The sequence below is a fragment of the Cnephaeus nilssonii genome (assembly GCF_951640355.1).
Source record: "Cnephaeus nilssonii genome assembly, chromosome: 1".
Taxonomy (NCBI): Eukaryota; Metazoa; Chordata; class Mammalia; order Chiroptera; family Vespertilionidae; genus Cnephaeus; species Cnephaeus nilssonii.
This window is the reverse complement of record NC_137072.1, coordinates 2,732,658-2,754,636: the sequence shown is the minus strand read 5'-3', so window position 1 is coordinate 2,754,636 and position 21,979 is coordinate 2,732,658. Positions and strand designations below refer to the sequence as shown.

The window sequence follows — 21,979 nt, the reverse complement described above, 5'->3', positions numbered from 1 at the left end:
AACATTCAAGTTTTTAATCCATTAAGAGCTTTTTCTTGTATACGGTGTAAGAAGGTGGTCTAGTTTCTTTCTGATAGACAAGAAAATTTCTATCTTTTTACCTATTATTTGAACATTCTAATAAACAAAATTTTAAGTACATATCTGACAAGTCAGTAATTGGATCATCGGTGAGTCTATTGATATTGTCTGTTTTTCTCTTGGTCTCATTTCTTAATGTCTGATATTATACATAAACCAATTATAAAAGCTCTGGATGATGTTATCTCTCTTTATAGAGGATTCACCCTATCTCTCTGATAAGTAGCCATGATTTGTCTACTAATTTGGAACCAACGAAAATTCTATAAGCTATAGACAGCATGCACACACATTTATATTGTAGTTCAGATTTGCATAGTATTGTTACAATTGTCTGTATATTACTAATAAGTAAGAAAATGTGATCTAATATTGTACAAAGCATATATACATCAATAAAAGCCTGAAATCTTTCAAAAACGGTTGCTTCCTTGAAGCATGAGACACCCAAGTACATGTTCAGTATCTTTTAGATCTCTGTGTATCCACCAACTAAATGGTGCATTTTGATGTTCATGTTAATATATTTAATTTTAAACTACCACTTTTAAGACAACTCCTAGGAAGACATATGAGTGTTTAATGAAGTGGAAAACCTTTGAAAGTAGTGTTTTAATATATTGTAGGGGAATTAGTTTAGTAGCTCCTACGTAGTGAAGGTAAATGTAGTTCCAGGAAAATCAATTCAGTTATATATAAATATATATCTTTCTATATGTTTATGCTGGATTATGACATAAAATGTATATTTCTTACTGTGATTTGTGGTCAAAAGTTTAAAACCCACTGCTCTATAAAACTATGAAAGAGGCCTTGGTTTCTTTTCATGAGGCACAAAAAAACAACAGATCTGTTAATTATTACTCATAGGTAATAACTTCTTACCTTTTTAGAACACTTGGATGTGGTTTTCAGACAGCACTTCTTATGGCAAGCATACTTGCATACTGAAAAACAGGTTAAGAATGCAGAATTTTTAGAAGTCTGTGCATCATTGACAAGAACTTAAACAATTTATGTTTATTTTGGATATAAATTTTTTTCTTTAGATTCCATAATATCATATATATGCTTTGTACAATATTAGAAAGAAAAAAATTTAACCCATCCTTTATAAGTTCAATTTACTTATTTAACCCATTCTATTTGGAAATATAAAGTGGAAAAATATGCCTAAAGTTTCTAAACAATGTCTATACTTTTTAAAATTCTGCCCATCATTCCCCCCTCCTTTCCCATATTACAGTAGAATATTTATCTGTCTCTCTGGTTTGATTCACAAATTATTTATGTTCCCCTCACTTTACAATCTGCTAAAATGCCAGAAATAGCTACATTTGCAAACATTCCAATGGGTAAGGAAGGCATTACTGCCACGCTTACTGAAATAAAAACAAATTAACACATAAGGTATAAGAAAGGCCTTAAAGTCCAGAATAGAACTTTGAAGATCAAAACATAAAAATATCATTTGTGTTTGGGAAGATAAGATAAAGAAAAGGTTCAGAGCATAAATAACATCTTAGAGCAGGAGAAAACAGGGTGTCTGGGCAGGTGGGAAGAGGAAGATACTAAGAACACAGCTGGCCTATGTCATTTTGCTATACAAGCTCCAGCACTTGCATATTATATCCTTGACCTCCAATAGTTTAACTTGCAGCGTTTCAAGGCCAAGATCAAGTAAGGACATCATTGACTGGAGAAATCACCAGTATAGTCACAAAGAAAGTAATTCTACTAAGAAATCAAACCAAGCCCACCCAAGTCATAAAAAAGCAGATTCTTTACATTTTCAGTTTCAAATCAGACATAAAATTATACCAAATCAAAAGGAATCAGACTAACAGTAGTCACTATAGCTTTTTAAACAATACAAAAGGAAACAATTGTTGAAGCATAGAACATGTGAACATATCTAGCAATAGTGGTGATTTGGCTGTGGTGAAGATGACTTTTATGCTTGTCACCTTACTAGACCAGCCCTTAGTAAATAAACCCTCACAGGATTACTGACAGCACCAGAGTAGATCCATGAAGTGACAGGAATGAAAAAAGATCTTCTGTAAGCCAGAACCAAGTTGACCTACAAAAAGTCCCAACTTACAATCTAGGATTTATATATTCTGATGAAAGGATTACAGTAGAAAAAAAGTACCCTTTTAGGTTATAATCTAAGAATTCATTAGGTAATTAATCCATTCTATAGGTCCATCTACATTAACATATATTTATTAAAACTTATAATATGCCAAAACTGTTTTAGGCACTGGTGATATAGAAGAGACAGATAAGTTTCCCAACCTTATAGAACATACATTCTAGTGGGACAAACAAACAAGAAAATAAATGAATACCTAATATAATCTTGAGTGGCGATAAGTCCTATAAAAGATTTTTAAAGTTGAGTAATGGGACAGAGAATTAGGGGACCGGGTGGCATTTTACGTAGAGAATAAGGAAAGAGCTCTCTAAGAGGTAACATTTGAGTAGAGACATAAATTAACTGAAATAGTAAAGTCCTATTAATATCTAGAAGAAAAGCATTTCAGATAGAGTGAGCTGCAAGTACAGTGACCAAAAAACATCAACATATCTGGATTGGCTACTGAGAGTAGAGAGATATGACGTTAGAGAATTAGAAACAGTGACACAAGAAAACTAAGGGAACTCTGCCCGTGTGGCTCAGTTGTTTGGAGCACTGTCCCATATGGTGTCTTCAATTGCCGGTCAGGGCAATGTATTTCTCTCACACTGATGCTTCTCTCTCTCTCTCTCTCTCTAACGTAAATTAAATTTTTTTTAAGTAGAAGAGGCCTTTACAAAAAAAGAAGGGAAATAGAAATGTCAAGCAGGTAAAAAATTCCTCAAAGATCTCATACTTACATTTGCAAACAGAGGCTCGGTCCATTATCCAGATCAAAGAAGAACAGTACTCACAGTATGTAGGAATGCTATACTGAGTGGCCTTGAAGACGTGACCATTGTGCTCTTCCACCTGAATGAAAGAATACAGCTACTTATGTAAAAGCCAACAGTAAACGTTGCCCTAACATGGTCACTCATTAGGAAATCCTTCAATCCCTTAGTAAGTCCCTTTGAGTGCTTATTCCACAAGGAAATTTATGATCTTATCTATAATAATAAAAGCATAATATGCAAATTAACCAAATGACCAAACAGCAGAACGACCATCCAGATGATCTTCCAGATGACCTTTCAGACGACCACACTATGACACCCACTGTTGTCAGGCCAGCCAAGGTGGGTGCGATGCGATTGGTCGGGGGCCCAGCCATCGCCCCATGATCGCCCTGCAGAGGGAGGCCCAGGCCACCAACCAGCGGGCTGTGAAGGGTGGGCGATCCATCTCAGCGCCCCGGCCGGGTGGGCAGGGCCTACATCTTTGGGGTGATTGATGGCGGAGCCCCTGCCAGGTGGGCGGGACCTGCCTCTTTGGGGCAAACAATTGCGGGGTCCTGGACGGCGAGAGGGCACAGGCTGGCTGAGGGTCCCCCCCAGTGCACGTATTTTGTGCACCGGCCTCTAGTAAGAAATAAAATAAAAGTAAAATACGTGTTCTCTGCTTTCAAAAAGCTAACAATTTTAGTAGAGAAACAAGACTAACTTAATATGAAAATCAGAAAGCAATGCTATAAACACATAAGAGTTAGCTTAAGTGAGTCTAATCAGCATGTTAAATTAAAAGCAGCAGTTCTTGAATTCTTATTTTTAACCTCAAAAACCTTTTGCACTTTTGAAAATTACTGACAACCTCAAACATAAGTTATACCTACTGATATTTACTACCGTATCAGTATGAAATAATTTTAAGTATTTTTCCAATTCATTTAAAATTAACACTAAACATATTACATGTTAACATAAATAACATTTTGATGAAAACTATATCTTTAAAATAAAAAAAAGTAATGACAAAAAAGGGTATTGTTTTAACTTTTTGTAGATCTCTTTAATATCTGGCTTAATAAAAGACACTTGCATCTCATATCCCCATCTTCATTCAACCTGTTGGCAGGTACAGTTTAGTTTGGAAGATACAAAAAAAATCCAGGTCCACACAGATATAAAATTGATAAAAATAAAAGAATACTTTAATTGTCCTTTTAGATAATACTACGTCAAACCTCTACAAATGATACCTTAAAGGTTAATTGAAATATGGAAACTAAAACCACACCAATGAACACTTCATGCTCTCTGACATTAAAATCATTTTCCCGGCTTCACTAAAATTTACAACTTTTACTCTAAGTACCATTAAGAAAATAAAAAGATAAGCCACAGACTTGAGAAGATATTTATAATCATATAGCTGATAAATAACTTCTATCTAGAATATATGAAGAATGGTTACAACTCAAAAATAAGAAGATAATTTTAAAATGGGCAAAACATTGTATAGACAGTTTATTAAAGAAGTACAAATGGCCAACAGGCACATGAAAATACACTCAAAATCATCACTAATCAGGACAATGCAAATTAAAACCATGATGAGATACAGTTTCACACTCACTAGAATGGCTACAATTTAAAAAGACAATAATGACTTTTGGTGAGAATGTGGAGAGACTGGAACCTTCAGATACACTGCAGTTGGGACTGTAAAATGGTAGTCATTTGGAAAACAGTTAAGCATTTTTTGAAAATATTCAACGTAGAGTTATCGTATGACCCAGAAATTCTATTCTTAGGTTTACATCCAAGAGAACTGAAAACATATGTTCTCACAAAAAATATTCATAAACACAAATATTCACATAGCAGCATTTTTATAATACCCCAAAAGTGGAAATAACTTAAATACCCATCAAATGATAAAAGGATAAATAAATGTGTAATATCCACATAATGGGTTAGTAGTATTTCTGCACCAAAACCCACCAAACTACTGATATACATAACCTGAATGAACCGCAAAAACATTATACTAAGAAGCCACATGCAAAAGGCCACACATTGTATGATTCCACTAATATGAAATGTCCAGAAAATGCTAAAATATAAAAACAAAAAGTAGATCAGTAGTTGCCTATAACTGGGAATTGTAAAAGGCAATGCCTGCAAATTGGCATAAAAAATCCTCTCAGGGTAATGTAAATGCTCTAAAATTGGATTGAGGTAATGGTTATAACTATAAATTTATTGAAAATAGCTGAACGGTATTCTTAGAAAAGATAAATTACATTGTAATTAAATTTAACTCAATAAAGCTCTTTTAAGAAACATTTTTATCTATCCTACACTTTAAATGGACATGATTTTATAGTATTATACAGTAATGACTCAGAAAATACTGGTTCACAGAGTTGTGTGGCCCTTCCAAATGTTGACACATTTTAATACACACTATCAGAAAGTGATATTATTCATATTATCAACAACCTCATTAGAAGATTCTCTACTAGAAATTTGTCATGCTCACAGTGGGAAATAAAAGTTTTCCACAATTCTAATATTTGCTTGAAATCTCAAACTTTACCACTTATAATATAATCAGGTGTTTTCTTTGAAGTGAGAGGGTCACTTTGTTCATTTGCAGAAAATGTCTGCCAAATACCTAAGTCTAAATAAGTATAGCTTATTAATAAAGAAAAAGTGATTTCTATTTAAAAAGTGGATAAAGACACATTGATATAAAAAATTATACACAAATATTCCTAGTATCATTACTCTAGCTAAAAAGTAGAAAAACCCAAAAGTCCATAAACTGATGAATAAAGAAAGTGTAGTATAATCTATACAATAGAATACAATCCTACCTAATAATAGACAAATATGCAAATTGACCGTACCTTCGCTATGCCACGATTGGCCAGGAGGCGCGGGGGGGGGCGGGACTTGGGGTGGCCGGGGTGGCCGATTGGGCCGGCGGGATGCTGAGCTCGCGTCGCCAGCGGCGGCTCGAGCTCAGCGTCTGTGCCATGGCTGTGCTGCGGCACAGAAGGGGCCTCTGGGGCAGCGAGCTCATGTCCCGCCGCGGACCATCAAAAGCGGGAGAGCTGGGTGCCTGACGCTCAGGCACCAGGCCTTTCAGAAGCCTCCGGCGTGGCGGAGGCTTCTGAAAGGCCAGGTGCACCAGCAGACAGGCACCCAGCTCCCCCGTGATCGAAAGCGAAAGCGTGTAGGGGACCCTACACGTGCATGATTCAATCATGCATTGGGCCTCTAGTTTGGCTATAAACAGGAATAAAGTACCATACATGCTACAATATGCATGAATCTTGAAAACAATAAGTGAAAGAAGATGGATCTAAAAGATCAATATTGATTTTTTTTCAATATGAAATGTCCATAATAGGCAAATCCACAGATACAGAAAGTAGATTAGTGGTTGACCGGGCTGGGGGAAGACAGAATGGAGAATGACTTCTCAGTGGTGATAGTTACCCAATGTAGTGAATACAGTCATGTGCTGCTTAAGATGGGGATACATTCTGAGAAAATGCGTCATTAGGTTATTTCATCACCGTGGGAATATCATAGAATGCACTTATGAAAACCTAAATGGAATAGCCTACTACATGCACAGGCTATATGGTATAGTCTATTGCTCCTAGGCTACAAATCTATACAACATGTTACTGTACTGAATACTGTAAGCAACTGTAACACAATGCTAAATATTTATGTATGTAAACATATATAAACATAGAAAAGGTATAATCTATACTAATAAAAGGGTAATATGCTAATTAGGGCAGATGTCCTCCAGACGCCCATCAGAACAAAGCTGCTGCGGCTGCCTGAGGCTCAGGCAAGCCACGGATGGTGGCTGCCATTGCCCAAGGCTGGCCCGAGGCTCAGGCAAGCCGTGGATGGTGGCTGCCACTGCCCAGGCCACCAGTGGCAGCAGCAGCAGCGGGGTGATGGGGGCGGTGCCTTCCCCTGATCTGCCAGGTCACCTCTGGCACAGGGAGGCCAGACTGCGGCTTAGGCTAGGGGCCGAGGCAGAGGCGGTTAGGGGTGATTAGGCTGGCAGGGGCAAGGTAGGAGCAATCAGGCCGGCAGGGGGGCAAAGTATGGGCGATCAGGCTGGCAGGGGGGCAAGGTAGGGGCGATCAGGCTGGCAGGGGGGCAGTTAGGGGCGATCAGGCAGGCAGGCAGAGGGGTTAGGGGCAATCCAGCAGGCAGATCGGCAGAGGAGTTAGGGGAGATCAGGCAGGCAGAGGGGTAAGTGGCGATCAAGCCGAGGGGTTAGGGTCGATCAGGCAGGCAGGCAGGTGAGCAGTTAGGAGCCAGTGGTCCCGCATTGTGAGAGGGATGCCCGACTGCCGGTTTAGGCCAGAATCCTGTGGGATCAGGCCTAAACTGGCAGGGATCGGGCCTAAACCAGCAGTCAGACATCCCCTATGGGGTCCTAGATTGGAGAGGGTGCAGGCCGGACTGAGGGGACCCCCCCTCCTGTGCACAAATTTCGTGCACTGGGCCTCTAGTCCTATCTAATAAAAGGGTAATATGCAAATTAACCATCACTCCATCACAAAGACAGCAGCGCCCACAGCCACAAGATGGTGGTGCCCAGTCCTCTCAGCCCTGCTGGAGTCCCCCAGTCCTAGGTGGCGGCTGCTGAGAGCGGGCAGCATGAGCAGCCTGGCGGAATGCTTGCTTCGTCGCCATGGCGACGAGGCAAGCGTTCCACCCTTGCCCGCAGAGAGCCTCTGGCCAGGCCAGGGCGCAGAACGCTTGCCTCGTCATCCTGGTGACAAGGCAAGCATTCCATGCCCAGTCGCAGATGGGCCTCTGGGCCACAGAGAGCCTCTGGGCAGCGGGCGCAGAGCAGCCAGGCCCCGCAGAGAGCTACTGGTGCTCGGATTCATGCGCAGGGCTACTAGTATAGTGTAAAAGATAAGAAATGGTACATATGTATAGAGCATTCATGAATGGAGTTTGCTGGACTGGATGTTGCTCTGGGTGAATCATTGAGTGAATAGTGAGTGAGTATGAAGGCCTAGGATATTAATGTAAACTATAAACATTGTACACTTAAGCTACACCAAATTTATAAAACAACCCCAGATTAAATGAAGCATAAGAGAAAATGATGCAATCTAGAGACACAGTAAACGTGAGATGTATGAGGCACATCATACTGTTTTAGAACCAAGTTTTTTTAATAAGTTTTTGAATAAGTATACTCTAAAAATAACAATAAATAATATAGTACAATAAAGAAACCAGAAACAGTCATTTATTGTCATTATCAAGTATTACGTACTGTACACAATTGTATGTGCTATACTTTTTACTGGCAGCACAGATTTATTTACACCATCACCACCACAGGCATATGAGTAAAGGGTTGTGCTCTGACATTATGAAAGTTCTGACCTCACTAGGCAATCAGACTTTCTCAGCTCCATTATATTACTAGAGGCCCAGTGAACGAAATTCATGCACTGGGGAGGGGGGTGTGTCCCTCAGCTCAGCCTGCGCCCTCTCCAATCTGGGACCCCATGGGGGATGTCCGACTGCCGGTTTAGGCCCGATCCCTGTGGTATCGGGCCTAAACCGGCAGCCGGACATCCCTCTCACAATCCGGGACTGCTGGCTCCCAACCACTCGCCTGCCTGCCAGCCTGATTGACACCTAACTGCTCCCTTGCAGGCCTGGTCACCCCCAACTGCCCTCCCCTGCAGGCCTGGTCCCCTCCAACTGCCCTCCCCTGCAGGCCTGGGTCCCCCCAACTGTCCTCCCCTGCAGGCCTGGTCACCCCCAACTTACCTCCTCTGCCGGCCTGATCGCCCCCAACTTACCTCCTCTGCTGGCCTGATTGCCCCCAACTGCCCTGCCTTGCAGGCCTAGTCCCTCCTAACTGCCCTCCCCTGCTGGCCTGATCACCCACAACTGCCCTCCCTTGCTGGCCATCTTGTGGCAGCCATCTTGTGTCCACATGGGGCGGCCATCTTGTATGTTGGAGTGATGGTCAATTTGCATATTACCTCTTTATTATACAGGACTAGAGGCCCAGTGCATGAAATTCATGCACTGGGGGGGGGTGTCCCTCAGCCCAGCCTGCACCCTCTCCAATCTGGGACCCCTCGAGGGATGTCCGATTGTCCGTTTAGGCCTGATCGGGCCTAACTGCCCTCCCCTGCAGACCTGGTCCCACCCCTAATTGCCCTCCCCTGCAGGCCTGATCTCCCCCAGCTGCCCTCCCCTGCAGGTCTAGTCCCCTCCAACTGCTCTCTCCTGCAGGCCTGGGTCCCCCCGAACTGCCCTTCCCTGCAGGCCCAGTCACCCCTAACTGCCCTCCCCTGCTGGCCTGATCGCCCACAACTGCCCTCCCTTGCAGGCCTGATCCCTCCCAACTGCCCTCCCCTGCTGGCCATCTTGTGGCGGCCATCTTGTGTCCACATGGGGGAAGCCATCTTTGACCACATGGGGGCGGCCATCTTGTATGCTGGAGTGATGGTCAATTTGCATATTACTCTTTTATTAGATAGGATTATTATACAGGATAGTTTAGTGGCTTTGAAGTCAGCCAGCCATTTTAGGGAGCCACCATTGATAACAAGTCAAATCACAAAAGACAAAGCCACATCTCATTCCAAATATTTTAAAGCCAAAAATGATTACACTATAGGCAACTGATAAACGTATTCCTTAAACATATCCACATAAATACGGTATGATATGCTTTAGACTGCTGGTCTAAAAATTACTTTTTTTTATAACATAAAAGACTATGACTTACTAAATCAGTTTCTTTTTTCCTTCTTTTCTTTCTGTCTGTTTTTGGCACCTGGTGGGAAATAAATACAGAAACTGTGATATAACAAAGACCAACATACTTTCTTACTTCTTTGCAAATGCTAAGATTTTTTGCTCAAAAGGTAATAGAGTAAGCAAATGTGAGAAATTTTGACGTTTTCTAAAACAGTATTCATAAAAACAACAGAATGAAAGGATACTTCAGAAATTATTTTCCTTTTAAATCTCAGTTCTGTCCAGAAACCACATCATATTAATTTAAATGACTTTATTTTACTCATTAATTAAATGATTACTGATGACAAAGATTGCACTTTCCCTATTTTGGCTCTAGAAAACTCACTAACCCAGAGCTAAATATAAAAAACTAGCATTTGAAATACAAAAAAGTTATTTTGTATATGACATTTCCTGATAACCATAGTATAGAACAACTGAAGCCTAACCTTTTAAAATTATAAACAAAGACTATATAAGCCTAGTAAGAATCTTCTGCATAACATAAAGACCTTAACCTAGATCTAGAACAGAAGAACTTCTAAGGATTTATTTGTATCTGACTACTTCAAAAATGATTTAAGATAGTTTGTAAATCTAAACACATATAACCAGAATAACTGAAAATAAAATTTAACATAACAAAAAGGATTAATAGTATTCCTAATACCTAATAATTAGATAATATTAATACCTAGTAATTCAGTATCCCAGCTAATTATTTAAGCTGGGATACTAAAAGGAAACACATTGATAACTTTTTCTAAGCCTGCTACTCCTCTGTAACATGCCTTTCATAATAGTTATTTAATAGGGCTGAAGCAAGAATTAAATAAAACACTAAACACCTAGACCAATTCCTGGTACTTAATAAAGATTATTATTGTTCTACAGATTTCCAGAAACACACATTTTCCTAAAACCTAATTCAAGGAGAAATATAATTTGTGGGTCCTCATGTAAAGGTCCTAGATGATACAGTGAATCATACCTTCAACCACTGTTTTACAAAAGAAAATTCATGTAATGACCTCTATCAAAGCTGAAGGTATAATCTTGAGAGAACATTAAATTTTATCTCAGTGAAGAATGTACTAATGTATTAAATAACACATTTAGAAAATATGGTCTGATGAACTTATCAGACATAATGGAGTTTGTTAAATTTCAAGTAATGCTAAGTTGACATTTCACTGTAATATTTTTCTCAAATACCAGATGTCCCAAACAGACTCTTAAGCAGAGTTAATAACTGAACCCTTTAAGAAATCAAAATATAACATACTTACCTTTGGGGGTATACAATCCAAAGTCTTGAATTCATTCATATATTCATCTAAAAACACTTTAAAAGTGTTGACCCAAACTCTGACTGGAGATTCTCTCCAATCTCGCTGCTCAAGTCTCATGGTCTTTTCCAGAATCTGCTCAAATAGTGCATAAAGGTCTTTATACCGTATGCTTTTCCCATCATCTATCTAATAAGCAATAAAAGAAGAAATTTAAGGTTTTTAGGAAGAAATTCTTTCATATAGAAGATTGATTCAATTTGCATGGGGTTAATATTCAGAATAAAAATTAGAAACCTGATAACTTTCTAATGGGCATGCCCAATGAGGTCATGTGGTACTTATCCTATCTAATAATAGAGTAACATGTAAATTACCATCACTCCGCTACGACCACGATTGGGCGGCGAGAGGCTGGGGGGCGGGACTCGGGGTGGCCTATCCGGCCATTGAGAGGCACGGATCCGCTGCCACTGAGGGGGGCTACCCTGCTGTTGAGAGGCACAGGGGGTGGGACTCCCGCCCCCTGTGCCTCTCAAGGGCCAGATCCGCGGCTGCTGAGGGGGCCTGCTGCGGACACCCAGCTGCGCCTCTCAACGGCAGGGTAGCCAGGTGTCCGGAGGCTTCTGAAAGGCCTGGTGCCGGAGCAGACAGGCACCCAGCTACACCGCGAAAAGCGAAAGCGTGTAGGGGACCCTACACGTGCATGATTCAATCATGCACTGGGCCTCTAGTCTAGATATAAATTCCTACTATACTGTGAAATATCTGCTGAGTAAAACCTGCTAAATTTTAGTAAAATACTGAACAGTTTAAAGAATGTAGTAATTTGAAAAAGTCCTGGGAGTTTCTCCCATAGTCTGGCATTATAAAATAAATTTTCTAAAACACAACCAATATCATATGAAAGCATAAAGTAAATCTGAAAGTGATATAAACTGATAGGTATAAATCAGTAAACAAAACTACTCTAATTCCACTGGAAAAAACTGTATAATAATTCCACACATGTAAGAATTAGAATCTAGAACGAAAGGATTATAAAAAGTCAAAATAGTAGAGTCCATGGGTAATATCCAGAATATCTAAATTCAATATCTTAAGAAGATGAAAATATACCCAGGAGGGAGAAAAAGAAAACTACTTCAGGAAATTTGAGGAAGCTACTAATCTGAGATCAGTCAGTATGCTTTTCCCTAGCTATACCTAAAACAAAAACAAGGAACCGAAGAAATCTCTAGTTGAACATGGCCTCTGTATTATCTTCTACAGTATTGACAAATTTTTCATATGTTGATCTACAAAATATATACTAATACTGCCCAACTTACCGCCAATGCAGATGAATAAAAGCTGAAGATATTCTGCCGGAATTCTTTCAGGGCCTTTTTAAATACAACATCCACTAGTGTGTCTTTCTTGCTGTCTTCATTATCTAGGTCATTCATCTGGGGACCACAGAAAGAGTTTTTGTACTGAATCAAGTAATTGAAAAGAGGTAAATGAAATAGTAAACACATATAACTGCCCTGAAAGTGCAAGCCACTGTTATTATAGGTAAAAGCACGACTAAATAGCCAGTGTCATTATTGCTAGATGATTTTCTAATGTCCTTTCTAACATTTATGACTCTATCGTTCTACCAGAAAAACAACTCCAAGTATTTAATTACAAGCCTCATCTTCACATATGTAATATATAACATGACAGTTACAGTAAAATTCTGTTTACCCAGACTGACTAATGTATATTATATTATTTACACCTTTCTCGAAAAGACCATTTAAGTTAATAAAGCATATGTCTCCTTGATCTCTAGGGGCCATATTCTGATATACACAAGTATTCCATAGTCAAAGCTGCTCAGGGGCCTAATTCAGCATTCAGAGTGTACCTTTTTCAGAAGAAATTCATCCATGTTCTTTAAATCACTGGCACTTTCTATAATCTGGACAGAGTCATTTTGCCAATGCATAGATTCCAAAGTCACGCTGCTGATCTTCACACTTTGCTTGCGCTTTGCCTTTGGAGAGGGCTCTTTATTCTCTTTGAACTCCTTCTGGCAACTACCAGGCAATTCTGGGCTCAAAGGAGGTGTTGGGTGATACTGAGCTAATTCTACAATTCAAGAGAGAGTAGCCAAAGAGAAAAGAAATTTAGTAAAAATAATGAAATCTCCACATCCGTAAGTTCCTTTAGTAAGTCACTGTAAGAAACACATGTAAATGTTTGAAAGCAAAATAGTAATAATGTTTGAGGCCAGGCAGTTAAACAATAAATCCAGACTGCACATTTGTACATAAAATGTATTTAAGAATGACCACTTTTCTTTTTAAAAAAGAATAAATTCTTATTTATTTCAGAGAGTAAGGGAAAGACAGAGATATAGAAACAGCAATGATGAGAATCATTCATCAGCTGCCTCCAACACTAGGGATAGAGTCTGCAACCTGGGCATAGTGCTCTGACCAGGAATCAAACCCTGATCTTCTGGTTTGACGCTCAATAACTGATCCACCACAGCCAGGCAAGAATGACCACTTTTCAATAAAAATGCTATCTATCCTGTCTTCCTAAGGTTTGATACTGAAAACCTGAATGGAAGTATCTTATAGGACTGAAGCCAGTGCCAAGGAAAAGACAGAAGAGCACAAAAATCACACTAGCATGTTAAATGCTGTTAAAAACCCAGTCATAATTTTACTGTATTTATTTGAAAGAACATCAGCTATATAAAACTCGAACAAACAAGTGAAGTTTGATTATTACTTCTGCCCAATGATAATTAAAAAGCTACAATCTTAACTTTTATACACACATCCTTATGAAGCAAATACACAATGAAGACTGCTAATAAAATATGCTTCAAATAGGGGCTAAAGCCATGAATGCTTCAGTAATGATATCTGAACTTCGTTTGACAACCTGTTTAGGGAGCCAGGTAACAACTGGTTCACTTCTACTTCGATCTCTTTTGCATTTGGGATTTTCTTATATATCTTCCACATAACTGTCTGAATTTCCCAGAGAATTCCTGGAATGAACTTGGCTTTGTTTTATATATAATACTAGAGGCCTGGTGCATGAAATTTGTGCACGGGAAGGGGAGTCCCCTCAGTCCAGTCTGCACCCTCTCCAATCTGGGACCCCTCGGGGGATGTCCAACTGCCGGTTTAGGCCCGAAGCTGGGGATCGGGCCTAAACCATCAGTCAGACATCCCTCTCACAATCCGGGACCACTGGCTCCTAACTGCTCATCTGCCTGGCTGCCTGATCGCCCCTAACTTCCCCCCCTGCCAGCCTGATCACCCCTAACTGCCTCTGCCTGCCGACCTGATCGCCCCTAACTGCCCCCCATGCTGGCCTGGTCACCCTCAACTGCCCCCCCCCGCTAGCCGGTTGCCCCCAACTGCCCCCCCACCGGCCTGGTCGCCCCTTACTGCCCCCCCACTGGCCTGGTTACCCCAATTGCCCCCCTCTTCCAGCCTGGTTGCCCCTAAATGCCCCCCCCCGCTGGCCTAGTTGCCCCTTACTGCCCATCCTGCTGGCCTGGCCACCTCCAACTGCCCCCCTGCCGGCTTGGTTGCCCCCAACTTCCCCCCTCTGCCGGCCTGGTTGCCCCTAACTGCCCTCCTCCCACCGACCTGGTCTCCTCTTACTGCCCGTCCTGCCGGCCTGGTTGCCCTACTCAGACTGCTGTTCAGTTGTTTGGTCGTCCCTCACTAACCCCCCTGCCGGCCTGGTTGCTCTACTCAGACTGCTGCTCAGTTGTTTGGTCATCCCTCACTAACCCCCCTGCCGACCTGGTCACCTCACGCAGCCTGCTGTTCAGTCATTTGGTCATCCCTGACTAATACCCCTGCCGTCCTTGTCAAAGCCTGCTGTTTGGTTGTTACTGTTACTGTGATGGCATCCAGGACAATTTGCATATTCCTCTATTATTAGTATAGATAATATTATATATTATAAAACACAAAAGGTTTTCTCTACAATTGTTTACACCAAAGAAACTGGATTCCGTGAAGTTCATTACAATCTAGAACTACAGTGGATTTCTAAAACCCTACCTGGGGCTTCTAAGAATATTGGCCCCTTCTCATTTCACATATTTGTTTGTTTCCCCACATGTATTCACCTTACCCTCTTTCCAATGATATATCCTCATCCCATCTAAAAGCTAATTCTGGCCCTGGCCAGTTGCTCAATGGTTAGAGCATTGACCCACGGACTGAGAGGTCATGGTTTTGATTCTGATCAAGGGCACTTACCTCGGTTTCAGGCTCTCACCCTGACCCCAGTTGGGGTATGTGCAGGAGGCAACCAATTGATGTATCTCTCTCTCATAGATGTTTCTCTCTCTCTGTCTTTCCCCCTCCCTTCCACTCTCTCTAAAAATCAATGGGAAAAATAAATCCTTGGGTAAGGATTAACAGAAAAAAAAAAAAAAAAAGCTCATTCTGATGCTGGAAAAAAAATGCCAATTCCACCTCAGGCAGAAAGAAGTATGACTAACCTAATCTCAGATATGATGCCAGGATAAAAATTACAAAGATACAGGATACGAGTATATTCAAATTGGTATCAACTGATTTTAATTCTATTATATAACCTAGATATATAATTATTTCATTTAGTAAAGTCAATTATCTTTCTTATAATAAAAGAAATAATAATTACTAAAGTAACTTTATAATCCTATTTCACTATTAAAAACAACAGCTACCTTAATAAATTTCTACCCAAAGATATTTAAAAAGCTACAATCTTGCCCAGTCATCGTGGCTCAGTGGTTGAGTGTTGACCTATGAACTAAGAGGTCACAGTTCAATTCCCGGTCAGGGCACATACCCAGGTTGCAGCCTCCATCCCCAGTGTGGGGCATGCAGTAGGCAGCCAATCAATGATTCTCTCTCATCCTTGATGTTCCTATTTCTCACTCCCTCTCCCTTCCTCTCTGAAATCAATAAAAATATCTATAATAATAAAAGCATAATATGCTAATTAGACCAGACATCCTTCTGGACGACCTTCTGGATGAAGCTGCGGTGGCAGGGGCCGAGGCAGAGGCAGCCACCACAGCGGTGGGGGCCAAGCCCCTTGCATGAATTTCGTGCATCGGGCCTCTAGTATTCAAAATAAAAAGCTACAATCTTAAATTTTATACACATATCCCTATGGAGCAAATACACAATAAAGACTACTAATAATATATGCTCCAACTAAAGAACTTGGGAATTAGTAATGGAGAAAATAACTGAAAAATTTAGAATGATTACTGTAAACCAGATAAGATATATGAAACTGTTCCTGTTAGTAATGTAATGGAAAGGAACTCTTAATCTTCCAAACTAAACTTGTAGTATTCACTATTGGTTTTATCCTTATCATTTTGTCTGACACACAGTGGACTATGTGGAAGTTTTTTGTTTTTGTTAATATTCACCTGAGGATATTTTTCCATTGATCTTTAGAGAGAGTGGGAGAGAGAGGGAAAGACAGAAACATATCGATTGGTTGCCTCCTGCACATGCCCTGACCAGGGCCCAGGCCCGGGAGAAGCCTGCAACCAAGGAACGTGCCCTTTACCAGAATTGAAGCCGGGACCTTTGGTCTGCAGGCTGACACTCTATCCATTGAGCCAAACCAGCTAGGGTCCTATGTGGAACTGAATGATCTTTCCTCCTTGTCCCTTTATCATAGATATTAGAAGTTTTATTTATTTATTGTAATTGCTTCTATTGTATCTTTCTTTAAGAAATAATAACTTTCTTCCTAGGACCTCTTTCCATTTTATTCAATACTGGTATTTCACCTAGTGCATACTCATCTATGATGTATATCCCTACTGAAGATAGCTGACCTCTTTACATGTAGTAATTGAAAACATGCTTAAGCAAAGGGAAGAATGGAGTAATCTAATAGAGGGATTATTGAAATCCTTAGAGAGTTAGTAATTCTAGCATTTAAAAAAGCCAGTGTTCTCAACAGATGAACTAACTGTTGGGTACTTTCAAATATGTTATGATTGATGTCCCAAAAGTTAAAATAACAGCTACCATTATAAAGTTCCAGGCACTGACATATGGTAGTTACTTAATATGCACCATGGTGTTTAAGAATGTGGACTCTGGAGCTAGACTGTCTAGATTCAAATTTCAGCTTTGCAAATTACTATCCTAGCTAATAGAAGAGTAATATGCAAATTGACCATCACTCCAACACACAAGATGGCCATCCCCATGTGGTCAAAGATGGCTCCCCCATGTGGACACAAGATGGCTGCCACAAGATGGCCAGCAGAAGGGGAGGGTAGTTCGGAGGGACCAGGCCTGCAAGGGAGAGTAGTTGGGGGCAATCAGGCCGGCAGGGGAGGACAGTTGGGGGTACCCAGGCCTGCATGGGAGGGCAGTTGGGGGTGACCAGGCCTGCAGAGGAAGGCAGTTGGGGAGACCAGGCTTGCAGAGGAGGGAAGTTGGGGGTGACCAGGCCTGCAGGGGAGGACAGTTGGGGGGGACCCAGGCCTGCAGGGGAGGGAAGTTGGTAGCGACCAGGCCTGCAGGGGAGGGCAGTTAGGGGTGACAAGGCCTGCAGGGGAGGACAGTTAGGGGTGACTAGGCTGGCAGGGGAGGGCAGTTAGGGGTGACTAGGTCAGCAGAGGAGGGCAGTTAGGGGCAATCAGGCCGGCAGGGGAGCGGTAGGATCGGGCCTAAACGGGCAGTCGGACATCCCTCGAGGGGTCCGAGATTGGAGAGGGTGCAGGCTGGGCTGAGGGACACACCCCCCATGCACGAATTTCATGCACTGGGCCTCTAGTATGTATATAAGCAAATAATTTCTCTGTGCCTGTTTTCTCATCTATAAATTAGGAATAATAATCATATTACCTCATAAAGTTGTGAGGATCAACTGATTTAATGCATACATGCTTAGTACAGTGCTTTATACATAGTAAGCACTTAAATATGAGCTGCCATTATTTTTATTAATAACACATATTTGTGAGTGTATGAGGACTAAATTTTAACACTTTAAAAAAATGAGGCTAACCAAAGATTCAGCCATTCTTAAAGTAGTTGTTGTTTCACCATTTCGTACCACATTTCCTTGAACTTCTATTATAGATACAATGTATTTTTATAGTTATCTTTTAGTTAAGGAAGGATTTCATAATCCTGGTCCTATCTCAGGAAATATAGCCAACAGGATTTCCATTACAATAATTAGAAAAATAGCAAACTTTCAGAAAGAATAAACCGAAATTATGAAGATAATCTCCACCCTTTGTCTATTTTTACCATCTGGAAACTGATGCACTGGAATCATATCTGAGCCAGCCAAGAGCGGTAAAACCTCCAACTGGGTGGCAGGTTTTACTCTGGTGGTCTTCTTCTCCCCTTGTTTCCCTTTGGCCCAGAATCTCATCCTCGCTCTCTGAGGTCTATTTAGAAAAGAAAAGAAAAAAGGCAAAAATGGAAATCAGCCAGTTCCAGGGATAATATTTGTAACCATTTTAAGCTATAAGTATGTCTTAGTTCATTTAATATTCACAGGTAAATTTAATCATACTTAATTTTTAATTTCACGTTTAAATTTTATCTGAAAGGTAAATATTTTCCTCACCTAGAATACAGCAATAATAAGACATAGACATTATATAATTTCCTAAAATAAATGGCTACAAAGCAGTGGAACAAAGATTCCAACTCAGGTTTTCTAATTCTTAAACTTGTTATCTCTTCATTCTTGTCCTTCTTCTAGCTAAGATTTAGTGTATAGATAACATAACAAGAACAAAAATACTTTAAAAAAATCACTGATATGCCATCACTCTAAAACATATTAGTTTACATTTTGGGGGGTAATTTCTTCCCAGTATTTATCCATATGCATATCCATTTTCACATCTTGTAATCATGATACAGATATTATTTTGAATCTTTCCTCTTGCCATTATGTAACAAAGGTTTTAATGTTACTCTTTTATATTCATGAGTCATCAGTATAATTAACAAAAGCCACCACTTACTTGAGTTGTTATCTTGCTCCAGGTACAGTACTAAGTGCTTGTATAGGATTACTTTTTTAAATTATTACAATTACAACAAGCTTACTTTCAAACTATTATAACCACTTTACAGGTGAAAAACTGAAAGCTTAACCAGTAGCTACTTTTCCCAAGGATGCACAGCTAGTGAGTGACAAAGTTGCAAATCACGCCTACTATGCTATATTGCCTCATTCTTCGTGCTTACATACGCTTTTATCACATAAACCAAGGCAACACCTTGAGATAATAACAACAGCTTACATTTACTGACTACATATCAATTATCCTAACCCCATACTAGGAGACTTATTTGTACATTACTTTGTTCCTTCATATATTCACTGAGTTAATAAAAATTTTTTTTGAACATCTAATATAAGCCAGGTATTATGCCTTATATATGATATGCGTAATTTTCACAACTACAGCTGACCCTTAAACAACAAACATGAGAATTAGGGGCACCCACCCCATGCACAGATGAAAATCGTGCGTAACTTTTGACTCCCCAAAAATTTAACTACCTACCAATAGCCCACTGTTGACCAGAAGCCTTACTGATAACAGTCAATTAACACATATTTTTTATGTTATATGTATTATATACTGTATTCTTACAATAAAGTAAGCTAGAGGAAAGTGTTAAGAAAATCATAAGAGAAAACATATCTACAGTACTATATGTATTTATTGCAAAACATCTGCATATAAGTGGACCCAAGTAGTTCAAACCCATGTTGTTTAAAGGTCAAATGTACTATGATAAATAGGTATTATTATCTTTACTTTACATATGAGCAAATGAGGTTCAGAGGGCTGATGGAGTTGGAAGTTAAAATGAGGTCTATGGGTTTTGAAGCCCATGATCTTTTTTCTTTTGTTTGTTTGTGCTTTTTTAATTTATTTTTTTAAAATATATTTTATTGATTTTTTACAGAGAGGAAGGGAGAGAGATAGTCAGAAACATCGATGAGAGAGAAACATTGAATAGTTGCCTCCTGCACACCCCCCACTGGGGATGTGCCCACAACCAAGGCACGTGCCCCTGACCGGAATCGAACCTGGGACCTTTCAGTCTGCAGGCCGATGCTCTATCCACTGAGCCAAACGGGTTTCGGCTGTTTGTGCTTTTTTTAAAGCTTCTTACTAACTTATATGTCCATATAGCATAAGGAGAAATTTTCTACAAGGCTTATTACAAATGGTAGCATCCTTCTGCCATTCTCATTCCTTTTCTACTCCCTGAAAACAATGCTTTTGAATTAATTTAACTGATTCTTTCAATATTTATTGTACTTACATTGCTATCATATTCGTAGCCACAGATAATAATTAAGCATGTTCCACCACATCTTTTCTACACCTTCCACAAACACAGATGTGACCCCAATAGAATCATATCATAATTTTAGTTAGATCAATATGCAGTATTTTCTTTTAGTAATTAATTTTCACTATTTTTATTATGTAAATAATACTCACAACTAAAACATGTAGTTCCCTGCATAACCTATTTTTTCTAGAATTAATAAATGTTGTTCTATACTTGCTTATTTTTCTCCATAGTTTCCCCATTTGTGTATATCTCCTCTCAACATGTTCAAACACAGTAGGTACTCCATCAAGTTTCATGTTCTTAAAATCTCTCTCCCGAGTCTCTCTGATATGGTTTCCCTCAGGGTTTGCTGTACAACCATCAGTTGAAAAGCTACTTTCACAGATATAATAGAGAGTACTTTTGTTGCTTAGCCTATCTAATAAAGAGGGAATATGCTAATTGACCCTCACACCATCGCAAAGATGGCAGCGCCCACAGCCAATAAGGAGGAAATATGCTGACTGCCCCTCCCTCAAAGATGGCGGCACCCATAGCCACAAGATGGCGGCACCCAGTCCCCGCAACCCCGCTGGGGCGGCAGGCGTGTGGCAAGGCCAGGCCTGCCCCAGGCAAGCCCAGCTGCTCTGCACGCTTGCCTCCGGAGTCCCCCAGTCCCCTCAGCCCCCCAGGCGCCCAGGGCCGGCCCAAGGCGCAGGCAAGCCTCGGATGGCGGCTGCCCAGCCAACCAGGGCTGCCCAAGGCGCAGGCAAGCCTCAGATGGCGGCTGCCCTGCCACCCAGGGCCGCCCAAGGCTCAGGTAACCAGGGCTGGTCGAGGATTGTGCTGCTGGCAGTGGCAGCAGTAGAGGTGTGATGGGGTGTCGCCTTCCCCTGATCGCCGGGTTGCCTCCTGCCCCTGAGGGCTCCCAGACTGTGAGAGGGGGCAGGCCGGGCTGAGGGACGCACCCCTCTAGTGCATGAATTTTCATGCACCAGGCCTCTAGTTGTTTTATAATGACACTAGAAGCCCGGTGCACGAATTCATGCACAGGTGGGGAACCAAGGCCTGGCCAGCAATTGGGGCCAATGGGGGCAAGGCTGGCCGGGGGAAGGGGCCACAGGAAGATGACTGGTGGGAGGAAGGGGTATGGGCAGATCGGGGTGGCCGGCCAGGGGTGAGGGACTGCACCCGGGGCTGGCCAGGGGGAGGGGCCGCGAGAGGTAGGCCAGCCGGCCCCCTCATCAGGCTGATAGGTAGGCCAGCAGGCTGTGGGGAGAGACTGGGGGACATTGGCCAGCCGCAGGAGGTAGGCTGTGGGAGCACACTGACGACCAGGGGGAAGCGCCTGCATTGAGCGTCTGCCCCCTGGTGATCAGTGCATGTCATAGCGACTGCCTGACTAGTCATTCCAGTCCTAATGGTCGCTTAAGCTTTTATATATAGACTAGTGGCCCTGTGTATGAAATTTGTGCATGGAGGGAGGTGACCTCAGCCCAGCCTGCACACTCTCCA

General features: G+C 41.1%; 1 protein-coding gene across 10 annotated transcripts in view; it reads right to left on the bottom strand.

Moving 5' to 3' along the window:
- Positions 1-21,979, bottom strand: part of MYO9A (myosin IXA) — a 345,415-nt gene that overhangs the window by 48,490 nt on the left and 274,946 nt on the right. For all 10 annotated transcript variants that reach the window (XM_079787689.1, XM_079787686.1, XM_079787691.1 and 7 more), the window contains 7 exons: positions 18,398-18,540; positions 12,997-13,220; positions 12,434-12,550; positions 11,103-11,291; positions 9,800-9,847; positions 2,965-3,076; positions 967-1,028 (listed from right to left, as the gene is read on the bottom strand). In XM_079787689.1, coding sequence (XP_079643815.1) covers positions 967-1,028; positions 2,965-3,076; positions 9,800-9,847; positions 11,103-11,291; positions 12,434-12,550; positions 12,997-13,220; positions 18,398-18,540 — 895 coding nt within the window. The remainder of the gene's footprint in view (positions 1-966; positions 1,029-2,964; positions 3,077-9,799; positions 9,848-11,102; positions 11,292-12,433; positions 12,551-12,996; positions 13,221-18,397; positions 18,541-21,979) is intronic.